At 38.5% G+C, this 15,269-nt stretch overlaps 1 protein-coding gene across 2 annotated transcripts in view; it reads left to right on the top strand.

Moving 5' to 3' along the window:
- Positions 1 to 15,269, top strand: part of LOC136257865 (uncharacterized) — a 188,719-nt gene that overhangs the window by 20,099 nt on the left and 153,351 nt on the right. For both annotated transcript variants that reach the window (XM_066051183.1, XM_066051182.1), the window contains exon 2: positions 10,851 to 10,949. In XM_066051183.1, the coding sequence (XP_065907255.1) occupies positions 10,851 to 10,949 (99 nt within the window). The remainder of the gene's footprint in view (positions 1 to 10,850; positions 10,950 to 15,269) is intronic.

The raw sequence follows: 15,269 nt of genomic DNA, 5'->3' as shown, positions 1-15,269 counted from the left end.
CACGAAAATTTGTTCAACAAAAATTACTGATTTTACTACATTTTAGCAGTCCACAAAAATTTAATGTCACGAAAATTTCTTGCTCTATGGTAGATGTTAGTGTATAGTTATTGTTTAATGTATGTAAGGCTGTCAGTGTAGGTCACTGGTAGACCTGCAGAATTATTATTCTGTAAAGCATTATTATTATCATTAGCTATTATTAGAGTGAATCGAGCGATCAAGGCATCTGCAAAAGTGATGATCAAGCATTTTAGAAAGCAACCTTTTAGTAACACGAGACTTTTGTGTTTGAGGATCACATCAAGGCTCAAAGTAGCTAACCAAGCAATCAAGGAAAATTTTAGGCAATTGAAATTATTGATCCCAGTCACAAGTGTATCAACTGGCAGTGTGGAGGTGACTACCCCTTGGTAGGTTGTTGTGCTACTTCACAGTAATTATTGTATGATCTTTTCTTTGGAGCGGGGATCAGGACTAGGAAGTGACTAGTCTCACATTGCCAGACCATGTACTTTTCTTTTGTGTGTGTGTGTGTGGACAGATCTGGTACAAATGACAATAGAGGTATTTAGAAGAATCCGAAAACATGTATATTTGACAGCATGCCATTACAGTATGTCAATAAAGCCACCCGAAGCATGAAAAAATGTGACAAAACATGATAAAGCCACATAAATTTCATTATTAGCTTCTTATCCCCGTCCACCACTGTTTTCAGTGCTGCATCAATAAGTTTTAACAACAGTTATTTTGGAAAAAACAAACAAAAAGAAGAAAAAAAAACAAACCCACCCTCCCACACTGCTATTTTGAGTATTGGTGGATCAGAAACTAATTATTACGTTCAGAACGTTTAATAAGTGTTACAAAAAATCCTGTTATTTGCATATATTTGAGATACTAAGGAAGGGGTATAACATTAGCAACATTATTGAGTGGCGGTTGTGATACTTGTTTCTAACCTCTAGCAGCCAATTGTTGCTATCGTTTGTCTTCATCTTCCTAGTCTTATATGATCTCTGAGTGGATTGCACACCACTAAGTCTTTGTGGACTACACTCTGTAAGATTACTTGTTGGGTGTCTATTTTCTCAAGTGGGAATCCCCTCTCTCTCTATTTCTAGCTTGTCAGTAAGGCTTCTGTGGCCTGATATGAAGCCTTACATGATTTATATATGTAGCCCTAGTTAAAAAACCAACCTTAATCAGAGGAGTTTAATGAGCCATTGCCATGTACCTGTCAATTGGGAGATATTTCAGCAGCCAAGGAGGTCCAGTATGCTTGCTTTTCAATACATAACCATTGGGTTCATATGTATTTTTTGTAGGCTTCTCTGAATAAAGTTTATGTGGCCTAGTGTATGGGAAACATTGGAAATGTGTGAAAATATCAGATACACTTTGAGATTCAGGATGTATGAACATAAATTCTGTAATCATTGTTAGAGGCTGTTTAAAAAAACAGTACATGCTTGTAGCATTATAAACAAAACAGGGGGCGAAATAGGATGGCAGAGGGGGAATCCTCCTCACTTGGAAGAGCGGAGGTACGCTCACTTTCCAGTCCCCAGAAGCTAAGTTCAGCCACTAGTGTATCTCATTAGCCAACTCGCTTTGCCTTAATTTAGTAGAAATTGTGCTACAGGTTATGCAAGAATAAAATACTACTTTAGTCAGTGTTGGGAGAGTACAAGATTGAGATATATTCTCCAATAGAGCAGTCACTTCACTATAAGGGCTTTTAGAGTGGGAACATCAGGACACATGATAGTGTGTCGTGTGACCAAGTACAGTTAGTGTGGATGTGCAGCAGACAAGTGTGTACTTTATAGGGACCAAGAAAACACTGCATTCGTAGCTCAGTAGTGCCTACATGGTTAACCTGTTTTGCTGCAAAAACTTCCCCAAGGTAGTACACGTCCTAATGCAAATTTGAATTGGATGCATCCAGCCATATGGGCCTGAAAAGTATTTTCTTTATCTTCTTACGTAAATTTTCTTTTCAAACACTTTAGAAAAATTGCAACAACTTGTGCGTGAGTCTTGTGGTGCCCAACCCTAAAAAGAGGGTCTGGTGAAACTGTGTACAAAAGGTTTGGCGCTGCTGGAATGTTGGAAGCTCCAATCAGACCACTCCATTTTAAATTGATTATGTAATGCATACATTCCAAAAGATTTGTGGCTTACGGTTAATTACATCTGATGACTTTGCTGTAAGCGGATCTGGTTGAATGTATGTTGTGATATAAACATTGCACTTATATAATACGTAAACACCATCCAATAAGCATTCCAGAGCTCAAACTTTTTGTACATAGTTTCACCAGACCCGCTTTTAGTGTCGGGTGCTGCAAGACTACTCATGCATGCTTTAGTCAATTGACTTCAAATGTAGATGACAGTAAGAACATACTGCAGAACATTTACAGCCCAATTTTCGTGTAGATTGAACTAAGAATAACAGAATTATGTACAATTTTGAAAAAGCGATTTGTTGTCATTCATACAGGGTAATCTGTTTGGTGGATTAAATTGAAAATTGGTCTGTACTATCGTAGTGCAATGGTTTGAAAGTACTGAGAGTATTAGCTGAGGAGATATAAACCAAAACCAAACATGTGAAAAACCACGATTGAGATACTCTAACAATCACTGAGAAGTAAAAACGTATGTAAAAAACATCCTCCAGGTTTCAAACCTGAGACTTCCACACCTATACACCTAAGCCCTTTACTACTCTACCATATATCATATTTTGAAAGAAATTGCTGCCTTGCTAATTCGCTGTCAGTGTAATAAAAATTCAAATATGCTGTACTAAACCATAACTTTCATTTATGAGGTAGAAATTAAGAGAGGTGAGCAACTGACAGCAGCATGGCAGTTGCATAAAGAAGCTAGGGCTTGATTGAATATAAAAATATACCCTCAGAAGCTTCTTTTTGAAGTGATACCAAAGCTTCGAAGCTTTATCACTAATGCTGTGTGAACTTAATTAGTGTGCACACTGTAGTACAGGCCCCTACACTTTTGACAGAGCTGCACCAAAAATGTGTAAATGGTAGTTGTCACAAGGAGAAACAATACTTGTGCAGATGTTAGTATCTATGGCAGTGAACTTTGGAGAGTATCTGAATGTAGTGAAGCTAAATGAAGCTTCGAACTATGTGTCTCAGCCCTCAAGATGCTGTGTTATCTAAACTTTGGAATCTTTTGATTGCTACCTGATGATTGTAGCCAGTGTACAACACTTGTTAGTATACAATTCTTGTATAACACAGCATCCAGTAAAAATTTTCAAGCCTGAAAAACATTCTCCAATGGCAGTTGATAGGCTCTGTAAGTCAGGAAATTAATCACGTAAAAGCTGATAAGTATCCCAAATGAAATGGGATAAATACTTGTAAGCGAAATGGGTGCCATGCCCTTCAATTAGACATTTTAAATCGCTCTTAATCTCACAAGACTACATTGCGTTTGAGCAGTACGGCAACAGTGGTTGAATCTTGCTTATATTGTAGTGGCGGTGCAGCTGTTCAATGGGTTGTTGTTTATCTTAAATTATAAGTGGTGACTGTAATATGAGTTTCTGTGTACCTTGAAGTGGTGCGTACAATGGATGGCTGCTTTCCAGTCTTGAACTGTACAATCTATAATAGACAATGCAAATAATCAAGACACATGGTAGTGTGTCGTGCGGCCCAAGAAGCCGGCGCGCAACACCCGTGAGTATATTGACAGGAAGAAAGAAAACGCAAATTTCACACCTCCGTAGTTCTGTGCTGCCTTGATGAAACAAGACGATTATTGCTGTGGACATGTCCTCTAACTTCAGCACTCAACATTCCAAATTTTAGCGCAATCGCTTCAAGTGTTCCCGAGATATGCGACTTCAAAAATTGGCTTAGTTTCTTCGTTTTTTTCTTCTTATTTTTCTTCCTCTTGTTGCACACTTACAAAAACTGCTATAAAATCCGATTTCCTTGCAATTTGGCACACAGAAGGGGGTATAAAGGCGCATCTCGGTACCAAATTTGGCTAGAATACGATAAACAGGCAAAGAGTTATTAGCGATTATTCACGAAAAATAACACCAATATGTTGTCATGCCTACAGGGTAAACCGCGTATGGGAAGAAGCTGAAAATCGGTGGGTGAATAGGTTAACTATTGAACCTCAAACCTTTTGTGGTTTGAAAGAAATCAAGTTAAAAACCAGGAAGATACAACGAAAACACCAACAGTGTGTAACAATTATGCAATCGCTAATAAAAACGACTACTTGTCACGCCTACCAGAAAAACCGCTTGGGGTAATACTTTGAAAATCATTGTACAGATGGAGTAATCATCTTAGAAAGGCTCTTCAATGGTGCAGAAGAATCAGACTTAAAGCCATGGAAGTATAACACGAAATCCAACTTGATGTAGCAAGTGCGAGATCGAGACACTCTAATAGAGCAGTCATCCTAATAGAGCAGTCACCCTGAAGAGAATTCAAGAGATCAGCTAGAAACAAGTAACCTGTATAGAGATCAGCTACAAACAAGTCACCCAGTAGAGAGATCAGCTACAAACAATTCACCCTGTAGAGAGATCAGCTAGAAGAAGTTACTCTGTATGGAGTTCATGCAACTATGGAAAGAGATAGTTCAACTAGAAGAAATCACCTTGTAGAGTTCAGCTACAAAGAAACCACCATGTAGAGAGTTCAGCTACTAACAAATTGCCCTGTAGAGAGATCAATAGAAGAAGTTACCTTGCAGAGAGTTCAGCTACAAAGAAACCATCATGTAGAGAGTTCAGCTACAAACAAGTCGTCCTGTAGAGAGATCAGCTAGAAGAAGTTACCTTGTAGAGAGTTCAGCTACAAAGAAACCATCATGTAGAGAGTTCAGCTGCAAACAAATCTCCTGTAGAGAGTTCAGCTACAGACAAATCTCCCTGTAGAGAGATCAGCTAGAAGAAGTTTCCTTGTAGAGAGTTCAGCTACAAGCAAATCACCCTGTAGAAAGATCAGCTAGAAGAAGTCACCTTGTAAAGAGTTCAGCTACAAAGAAACCACCATGTAGAGATTCAGCTATAAACTAGTGACCTTGTACAGACATCAGCTAGAAGTTACCTTGCAGAGAGTTCAACTACAAAGAAACTATTCTGTAAAGTGCTCAGCTGCAAACAAATCACCTGTACAGAATTCAGCTACAAACAAATCACCCTGTAGAAAGATCAGCTAGAAGTTACCTTGTAGAGAGTTCAGCTACAAAGAAACCATTCTGTAAAGAGCTCAGCTGCAAACGAATCACCTGTACAGAATTCAGCTACAAACAAATCACCCTGTAGAGACATCAGCTAGAAGAAGTTACCTTGTAGACAGTTCAGCTACAAAGAAACCATTCTGTAAAGTGCTCAGCTGAAAACAAATCACCTATACAGAATTCATCTACAAACAAATCACCCTGTAAAAAGATCAGCTAGAAGAAGTTATCTTGTAGATAGTTCAGCTACAAACAAATCACCCTGTAAAGAGATCAGCTAGAAGAAGTTACCCTGTAGATAGTTCAGCTACAAACAAATCACCCTGTAGAAACATCAGCTAGAAGAAGTCACCTTGTAGAGAGTTCAGCTACAAAGAGACCACCATGTAGAGAGTTCAGCTGCAAACAAATCACCCTGTAAAAAAATCTGCTACAAACAAATCACCCTGTAGTAAGATCAGCGAGAAGAAGTCACCTTGTAGAGAGTTCAGCTACAAAGAAACCGCCATGTAGAGAGTTCAGCTAGAAGAAGTTACCTTGTAGAGAGTTCAGCTACAAAGAAACCATCATGTAGAGAGTACAGCTACAAACAAATCACCTGTAGAGAGTTCAGCTACAAACAAGTCTCCCTGTAGAGAGATCAGTTAGAAGAAGTTACGTTGTAGAGAGTTCAGCTACAAAGAAACCATTCTGTAAAGAGCTCAGCTGCAAACAAATCACCTGTACAGAATTCAGCTGCAAACAAATCACCCTGTAGAGAGATCAGCTAGAAGAAATTACCTTGTAGATAGTTCAGCTACAAACAAATCACCCTGTAGAAAGATCAGTTAGAAGAAGTTACCTTGTAGAGAGTTCAGCTACAAAGAAACCATCTTGTAGAGAGTTCAGCTGCAAACAAATCACCTGTAGAGAGTTCAGCTATAAACAAATCACCCTGTAGAGAGATCAGCTAGAAGAAATTACCTTGTAGAGAGTTCAGCTGCAAAGAAATCACCCTGTAGAAAATTCAGCCACAAACAAATTGCCCTGTAGAAAGATCAGTTAGAAGAAGTTACCTTGTAGAGAGTTCAGCTACAAAAAAACCATTCTGTAAAGAGCTCAGCTGCAAACAAATCACCTGTACAGAATTCAGCTACAAACAAATCACCCTGTAGAGAGATCAGCTAGAAGAAGTTACCTTGTAGATAGTTCAGCTACAAACAAATCACCCTGTAGAGAGATCAGCTAGAAGAAGTTACCTTGTAGATTGTTCAGCTACAAACAATTCACCCTATAGAGAGAGCAGCTAGAAGAAGTCACCTTGTAGAGTCTTCAGTTACAAAGAAACCACCATGGAGAGTTCTGTAATAACTATATGGATTATATATATATAATTTTTACATTTACTGATAAAATCATTAAAGTACATCTGCTTCATCTTTTCTTCTTCCTGTGGTAAAGAAAAAAAAGATAGGTTAAAAAAGTCCCAAAGCCGGCCTATTGGGGTATACAAATACAAAAAGAAGTGAAATCTAATCCAAAACAGCCAAGCTGTAAAAAACGTGTGTGGCCCTCAAAAAGGCTATGGTGAAAAAAGATGTGAAATCCAAGGTGGCGGCCAAGAAATGGCTGTGATGGTAGGTTAATGGTAAAAATTTTAATAACGACAATTCAGGTGAATTTTTGTGCTGCTTGGTCTTGGCACAAAATTCACCTGAATTGTCGTTATTAAAATTTTTACCATTAACCTACCATCACAGCCATTTCTTGGCCGCCACCTTGGATTTCACATCTTTGTTCACCATAGCCTTTTTGAGGGCTGCACATGTTTTTGTACAGTTTGGCTGTTTTGGATTAGATATGGTTTATTTCTGAGTAAACCAAGTCTTCATGCATGTGTTGCTGATGATTCAGAGTGTCTAACACTATATATTTGCACCAAAATTGGCTTTCTGGAACACATCAATATTGCATCACAAATAATCCTTGATACTTTAAATTCATCCCCTCACCAAAGCATTTAAAATTTACTCTATTGAAAGATTCACCAGTGCAGAGCAGACATTCACATTACTAAACAACTTGCATACCAAAGGCCACCTGTACTGTAGTTTCTGGAAGCATAATATATTAAACTAGCCTGTTTATTTGAAATCACATGACTGCAATACAAATTGAACAAGACCTATTCATGCATGATTGCCGTACGAATAGCCAATCCAAAATTAATTTGTGCTGTGACTCATAACTTACTAGGGCTCAAACGAATAATAGTTTTCTGTATTCGAATATTCACTCAACTATTATTTGAATACTCGAATAATCGGTGTATGGTTTCATTGCTATGAATGTAATCCAGTAATTAAGGCAGCCACTACCAAGAAGCCACAAACAGGTTTGTGGCTTCGTATGAATAACTTACTGAGATTAACTGGCTACAATTATGCATTATGACGACACCCTAATAACTACCTAGGTTTGCCCCATGCTGGGTAAGCGACTGCTCGTTACCGCATGCCCATGGCCTCCCCAACGACTCACGTGACCTTGATAGGCTTGGGTGTGACATGTGGGCATCAGTGCCAGAGGCTGAGTTGTTATGCGATCCAAGCCTCACCCAAGCAACAGGGTTTCTTTAATTTGTTTTAGTTTGTTTGCTTACTCTTTGCTTTGACCTCCCAATCATATGCACCCTGGATTCGGGTCCTGTAAAACACTCAGCATATTTCTCTCACTTGCTTTGATCCCCCAATCATATGCGTGCTGGATTCAGATCCTGTCAAACACTCAGCATGTTTCCCTCACATAACCATATGCATGCACCACCATCTTGTCCCACTGTGCTTTGTAGGCTTGAGTCTATTATGCTCCAAAATTTGCCTATTGTGCTTTTTGGCATTTCCCCAATTTTCTGCCTATTATGCTTGTTTTTATGCTTTTCAGAAATGCATTATGCTTTTAGTTTGTGTGTTTTTTCTAAATAAGAGAAGTTCTTCATACGATAGAACGTGAATGAAAAGTGTCACTTCAACTTCAACATAAAAAAATAGCAATAGCTTGAAATTGGGATGTGCTCCAGAGTTTGTAGGCATTTTAGACCAAGGGATTTGGGGGAAAATTCATAGTTCCTTAGAAGCTATAGACATTTTATTATCTAATATCTTTGTAGCTTTTTATGCAAATAATTATTGATAAAAATAATAATTAGTATGATAGATCTTTTGAGTTTTAGCAATTGGTATTCAAAGGACTGCAACTGCTCAGTATAATATTATTTGAACCACCATGCCAAGAACATATTAACCTGCTGGGGTAAACACTTAATGGTTCTCTTTCTCTCTGTAGCATGCAATGACTGTTCTATTAGAGTGTTTGACTGTCCTATTAGAGATCTCGATCTTTTTGAAATATTTTCCTGGTTTGATATTAATCTCAGCCTCATTGCAGACCTGCAGGTACTTCACTGTTTTCAATGTCCAGGCATTCACTAGCTATACTGACTCATCACTAACCTTATTATCATCACAGCTTCTCTTGTAGCTATTGTCTTCCAATCGAGCTTTCAATAATTATAATCATCATCATATTTTATTCAAAATGAGACGATGAGACACATTAGATATAGCTGTAAACTGCTTTTCCATTCCTTGGTACTAGTTGGCACATGACTGCATGTGTCCTTTAAAACTCAAATCCACAATGAAAAGCACTGACTCATTCAGTTGAGTGTAAACTTGTAGTAAGAAGACTGTAGTGCATTTTACTACTCGCTGTCAGGAATTGTTTCACCATTCAAAATAGGTTAGCCTTGACTTTGTGACTGTTATAGCAGAAGTTATGCTAATGGTGGTGGAAGTTTGCCCATTATGCTCCTGATTATGCTCCATTATGCCAGCATTATGCTTTATGCTTTTCTTCTCCTATAATGCCAAAAATTATGCCGGCATAATCGATGCAAGCCTAGTGCTTAGCATGCTATTAGTAACTTTTCAACAATGTAGGAGCTGTTGAAACTGAACAATCAACTCTGCTGTCTATATACACCCCCTTTTGTCTTACTGTGTAATTAACAACATCCAGACACCATTTACCAATTAACCCTAACATACCCATTGATATTTGGAAATAGCCTTCTGAGTAAAAGAACTTTATACTGGTAAACTATTATATACGTGAAGTGCCACCATTTAACATATTGTAATCCATCCCTGTCACTTTTATCTCAATGTTTATACACAAGCCCTCCTCAGTACAACTGGTTCATAATTACCTTTCCTACCGTACTTTACTAACTGTATTGTCACCGTACACCTGTACCAATGTCAGAGTCCTGTGTAGAGTCCATGGCGATGGCCAGTGATTTTGTTAACGCAACTGCCCAATGCTCTGAATGTCAAAGTGAAGGAATTCCCACTGGTAATCCCATCTTGCTCAAACTTGTTACCTTTGTCGATGTAGATTCTCAGTAAACAGTCCTGGATGCTTATGCCTGCAGATGTACTAGTGAACATTTAATCCCTAATTGAGTCTAAACCCAAGACCAAGACTGCATTAGGGGTTAAATGTTCACTAGTATATCTGCAGGTGTAGGTGACTGCCCTTGTTGCCCTACTTTTTTTTCTATGATCCCTAATCAAACTTAAAATTTCTAATTTTTCCTTAAACTTGTTTGTTCACTTTTTTTTGTAACATTATTATGACTGGTGAACCCACGCATACTGCATCAAAAGAAAGGATGGCGGCACCAGAATTAATGTTTTCATCTGAACACTTGCCCCAGCTACAGTATCAAAAACTGTTTCGAAAGTGCAGTGGCCATTATGCTTCACTTTCAGCTATGTTCAGCCTGTTGCACAGAGCTACAGACAAAAAACAGTAGGAGAAGTACCTCTGCAACAATCTAGTCACCACAAAAATACAATTCGCACGCCCCCAACTATCGATTACTACCTTGGTGCAGCGGCCATTACGCTCCCGTTTTCAGCTATGTTCAGCCTGTTACACAGCATTACAAATGAAGAACAGTATTAGAAAATCGTCTCCAGTCACCACGGAAAATATGGACAATTCCCATTAACAAACGTATGTAGGGAAGCCATGCATCACGTTACCGTGAATTGACACCTTGGGCTGTCAGCAAAAAAAATGGGACACAAAGGAGCTAGGACAAAGGTAGGTCCATGATGCGTGTATTGGTATGTATGTAAGGCGGTTTACGAAAAGGCACATCTCGGGACGAAGCAACATTGAACAATGAAAAAAATTAAGTCCATAGCCTAAGCCATTATCGTGTTACGCTTGCCTGAAGGCATCAGGCAATCAAGCAAGCAGTAGAAAATTCCATTGAATAATTTTTTTAATTTCGTAACAATTTATTGGAAGCCTTTAGGATTGTACTGAAGGCACTTTTGGGCTTGGTTACATCTAACCAATACTGCCAAGGTGCCAGGATGGAGTTGTGAAGCTGGTTTTTGGGTGAATTGTTTTGGCTAGGAAAACCCAAATCTCCATGATCCCTGATATACAGTACTACTGTACTATATGATTTTAAATATTTATTGTACACATACAGTGTAATGACTGGTCTATCTGTTTAATCATATTCTGCAATATAGTATACTACCAAAGGCTTGATTTGGGCTGCTGAATGTGGTAAACTAGAGGATGTAAGAAAACATCTTGACAATGGAGTTTATGTTGATTCAGCAGATGGGGTTAGCATGTGCTGTGATATAATAATACTGTAACTGTAGCATTAAAGTATGAAAAATATACATGTGTGTGGTTGTGTGTGTGTGTGTGTGTGTGTGTGTGTGTGTGTGTGTGTTTATGTGTGTGTGTGTGTGTGTGTGTGTGTGTGTGTGTGTGTGTGTGTGTGTGTGTGTGTGTGTGTGTGTGTTATGTGTGTGTGTATGTGTATCTATGCATGCATGCCTATAATGTGTGCTGTGTGTTATTAGTAGTTATACAGCAGGCATGAGTGCTTTGCCTGTTATAAATGCATGAGCCTGAGGGCCATTATAAAGGCCAGGTTTCTAACATTGATTGTGGGTGATCGAGCCAAACATTGCAGTAACGTTCCCTCTACAATATCTCAGTCACCGGAGATATTGTATTTGACCAAAGCTAGTATGCTAAAGGCTATAGGCTATAGCACTAACCTGCAGTCAGCTTTTGTTATGTAGTGCTCAGTATTATGTGATCACTTGATCACCTGCGATTTTCTTGAGCAAAAAAAAGTACAGTTAATATAAGTAAACAAAACCTCAATACTAAACACTACTAGTTTAATTCTTACTATCTACACTGGCTATACTCAAATCTAATGGAAAGAAAACACTGGTTGTCACAATTGAATGTAATAGTGAAGATTATTTAGAATATAATAGTTTGATTGGCTCATTTTCGAAGATGGACTATGGTTTAATCTGGGCTCAGATGGCACCAGACTAGTAAGGTATATGAGTATATTTATATACAGTATGACCTTCATCATCCGAACACCTGTGTGCCAGTTCGATCATAAAAGTGTTCAGATATCTGAATTTGTTTGGATAAATGAAGCCCATTCATTTATTATATACAGAGTTGTGCTCAACTACTCTAATAGAACATACACTTACTCTAATCAAGACTCACGGTAGTGAGTCACGCGGCCAGTAAAGCAGAAACGCGCGCTGCAGACAATAAATGACGCGACCACTACGTAAGGATTTTACAAGAACGAACGTTGTCAAATTCGGCCTTCCTGTAATCCACTCGTCACTTACGCTATCCCTCTGAAACTCTGGAGTTGAACTCATCGTGTCACTAGTAACTACCACCCAAGCAGTGAAGCAAATCCATGCCGATTGTTTTGGGATTAAGGTTGCCGACATCAAAGGGGAAGTTTCATTTAAAAAAAAAATATTTTTTTTATCGCATGCAGTTAGACGCAACCGCAGGTGTATATGCCTTGCGTTCCTTTGTGCATTCCGAACATTGATTGCCCTGTTATTGCTTCAGTATTCACTCAATTACCTCAAGATTCACATCATTGATTTCACCATACATGATTACCCTACAGTCGTAATTTCAGCACCAAACGAAGTTTCAGTCATCCTCAGTCGACCTAGAGGCCAAATACAAAACCCAGATAGTTGTTTTTTGCAATACTCGCTTGGCATGTAGGGCAATGTGTCTTTACACTGTTCTAAAAGTTTCGTTGAGATTGAAACATTTGTAATGGCTAGTTTGAAATTTGAATTTAGTCACCCCCACGTCATTTGCTCTCTAAGAATTTTACTCGGAATTTAAAGAATGACGCAGAGCACAACTGCGGTCACTGGGTATTGATGAACTGGCGCTCTATGTAGTTAATCAGTGCATATAGCCACCAAGAAGTGTGCTGCCATAGATTATAGTCCATAGATATAATCTATGGTGCTGCATACCATCGTTTGTTTTGAAATTAGTCCTCTAAGGGCGCGGCTTAAAGAATGACACAAGAGTACAACTGTGGTTACCAGTTGTTGACACAAGCTGTGAGTAATTAACACATGTAGCTAGCTTAAAAGGAAGTGTGCAAAATCACCTAATACAATTGTCACCATGCATTATTGCATTTTATAGCACCCCCACACAAAATTACACATCTAATTACAACATACAGAGGACACATGAATACCAAACACTTTTCACAACAATGATGTAAGAATTGTACAATAATGACTGTAATATAACTGCTATGCAAATGTTTTCCAGTGGCCCGCCATGGTAGCAAGTCTCACATGACGGCATGTATATTCATCCAAACACAATGGGAGTAATGGGTAAGTACGATGACAACAAGTTGGTATGACTCCATTTGTAGAATCCAGATGAGTGGGGCTCCAGTATGTCTAAACAGTTAACAAACATTCCTGTTATAAATACGTGCTAGAGCTGCAATATAATAGTATAGTATTTAAATGCAACAATACATAGTCTCCATTGCATCACTATCAAACGACACTAAGTGGAGGATATAGTTGCATCTCTAGTATGTACACTCTATCAGTACAACCTGTCTTAATGGCCACCAGTATAGAAAGACAACCTCTCTTGAAAAGCCAATTCCAATTGAGAATTTATACACTGTTACCTGCTAAATGAGTGAAGGTGGCAATAAACAAGTTCCACCGTAATTTATACACGTGATCTGATCCTGTATATTCTGTCAGTGGATGAGATCCACTTGGCCAGGACAAAATGTGACTCAAATGTCCTGGATGATCCATACTCAACCCACTTATGACCCACTGGCACAATGGAACTGACTATTTATAGAGAATACAATTATATGATGTGTGGATGTGTGGACACATTACAACACATTACATGTACATACAAGACATGCTACGTACTGTTTTAGCATTTCAAGTCACCACATTATACACGTACCAATCAACAATGCTTCATAGTGCCCATCAGTAAACCTGAAGAAAAGTTACGAAAAATAAAAATTCACATAAGTACAATGAAACCTCATTAATATGGCCAGCTGTGGGACCAAAAATTTGGCCTGAATAACAAGGTGGCCTTATTAACGAGGTCATAAGTAATGCTTAGCTATATTTGGGACCTACTAGAGGTGGCCAATATAATGAGGTGGTCTTATTAAAGAGGTGGCCGCTAAGTGAGGTTTCACTGTACATACAGTTCACAATGGTGAATAATATTAATGGTTAACAATATACACTGAAACTGCAGATCACGTCTTGTGGAAGACTGCTCTCTACACAAAATGACACATTCAGAGATTGTATTTAGATGGATGATACAGTAACGCATTGTGACTTCAATACTCGTGATGTGCCACTGCTAGGCAGGAACCATATACACGGCACTGCCACATCGCACTTGCTCGCACACACAATTTTGCTAAAGATTTTACAAATTGATAATTAAGGGGTGTGGCAACTAGCTGTTTCGCTCACAAGACTGTGTGGCAGTGGTTTCCCTTCTGTACAAGTGGCCACCAAGACAGGTCCACTGTGGATGAAAGCCAGGCATTAGATATTTGGTATTTCATGTGTTGAAGGCATTCCAGGGCTTCCGGTAGTCCCAAATCTCACCATAGTTTAACTCAGGCAGTGTTGTGGTCACCACTAAACCACTGGAATGCTGTGTTATGTTCATCTTATGCTTGGCTACTATATTGTAGATGTAGAACTGAAATGGATACTCTGAAAAATATATATCCTATAGATAATGACTTCGTCACTTTCTTCATCAGGAGCTTATAAGGACCAATAGTGAAACTTTTTATACTTTGGACTGACAGCCAACTGCCTACGTCTGAAGCAGTGCCTTTGGTGCTCTAACAGATTGGCTACCCCCTTGCTGCCAACACTCACTGTCTCATACGCTGTCACACACTAAATCCATCTCTATAGCCAGTTAGAACAGCATGCTTCTCACCTTTTTTAAGGCCGCAAAATGCAGCTACCTCTTTAATAAGCTAGGTCAGAAACTTTTGGCCCTACGGCCTGAATAATGACTAGTTTTCACTGTACTATTAGTGATCAGTGATCGTGGAAGATTATTTATTAAGATACTAAGATATACGAACGCTACAACCTCTAAATATGGCAGTGACAAATACATGTTTTATCATGATATGTGCTATAAATTGCCTTTTTACAATCAAGTTTTACAATACAAATACATGTATAGTTAAACTCACCAATTGTGACTAAATCCCTTTAACACGAGAAGACAAGCAATGAGACAACAGCCTCGCAAGCCTATTCTGGTGCGCTTATTTAGTAAGCTTAGTAATATAAATTTTAAAGGCGTTTATTTACAACAGGACATAATTACGCGTCCCTCTATTGCCTCTGTACATACTTGCCTTTTCTTTACTATTCTCATTTCATTTCGCGTCTTCGCTTGAATTAGTCAATGCTTAAAGTATATCAAGATAGTCTAATAGAACAGTCACATTTCTACAAGTGCTATATTTTTATATTGTAAAGTCTGTAAGTAGCTAGCAATTTAAACTATAAAATCCG

Source organism: Dysidea avara, chromosome 6 (assembly GCF_963678975.1).
Source record: "Dysidea avara chromosome 6, odDysAvar1.4, whole genome shotgun sequence".
NCBI classification, from domain to species: domain Eukaryota; kingdom Metazoa; phylum Porifera; class Demospongiae; order Dictyoceratida; family Dysideidae; genus Dysidea; species Dysidea avara.
The sequence above is the reverse complement of the archived record's forward strand: the minus strand, read 5'-3'. Positions and strand labels throughout refer to the sequence as shown.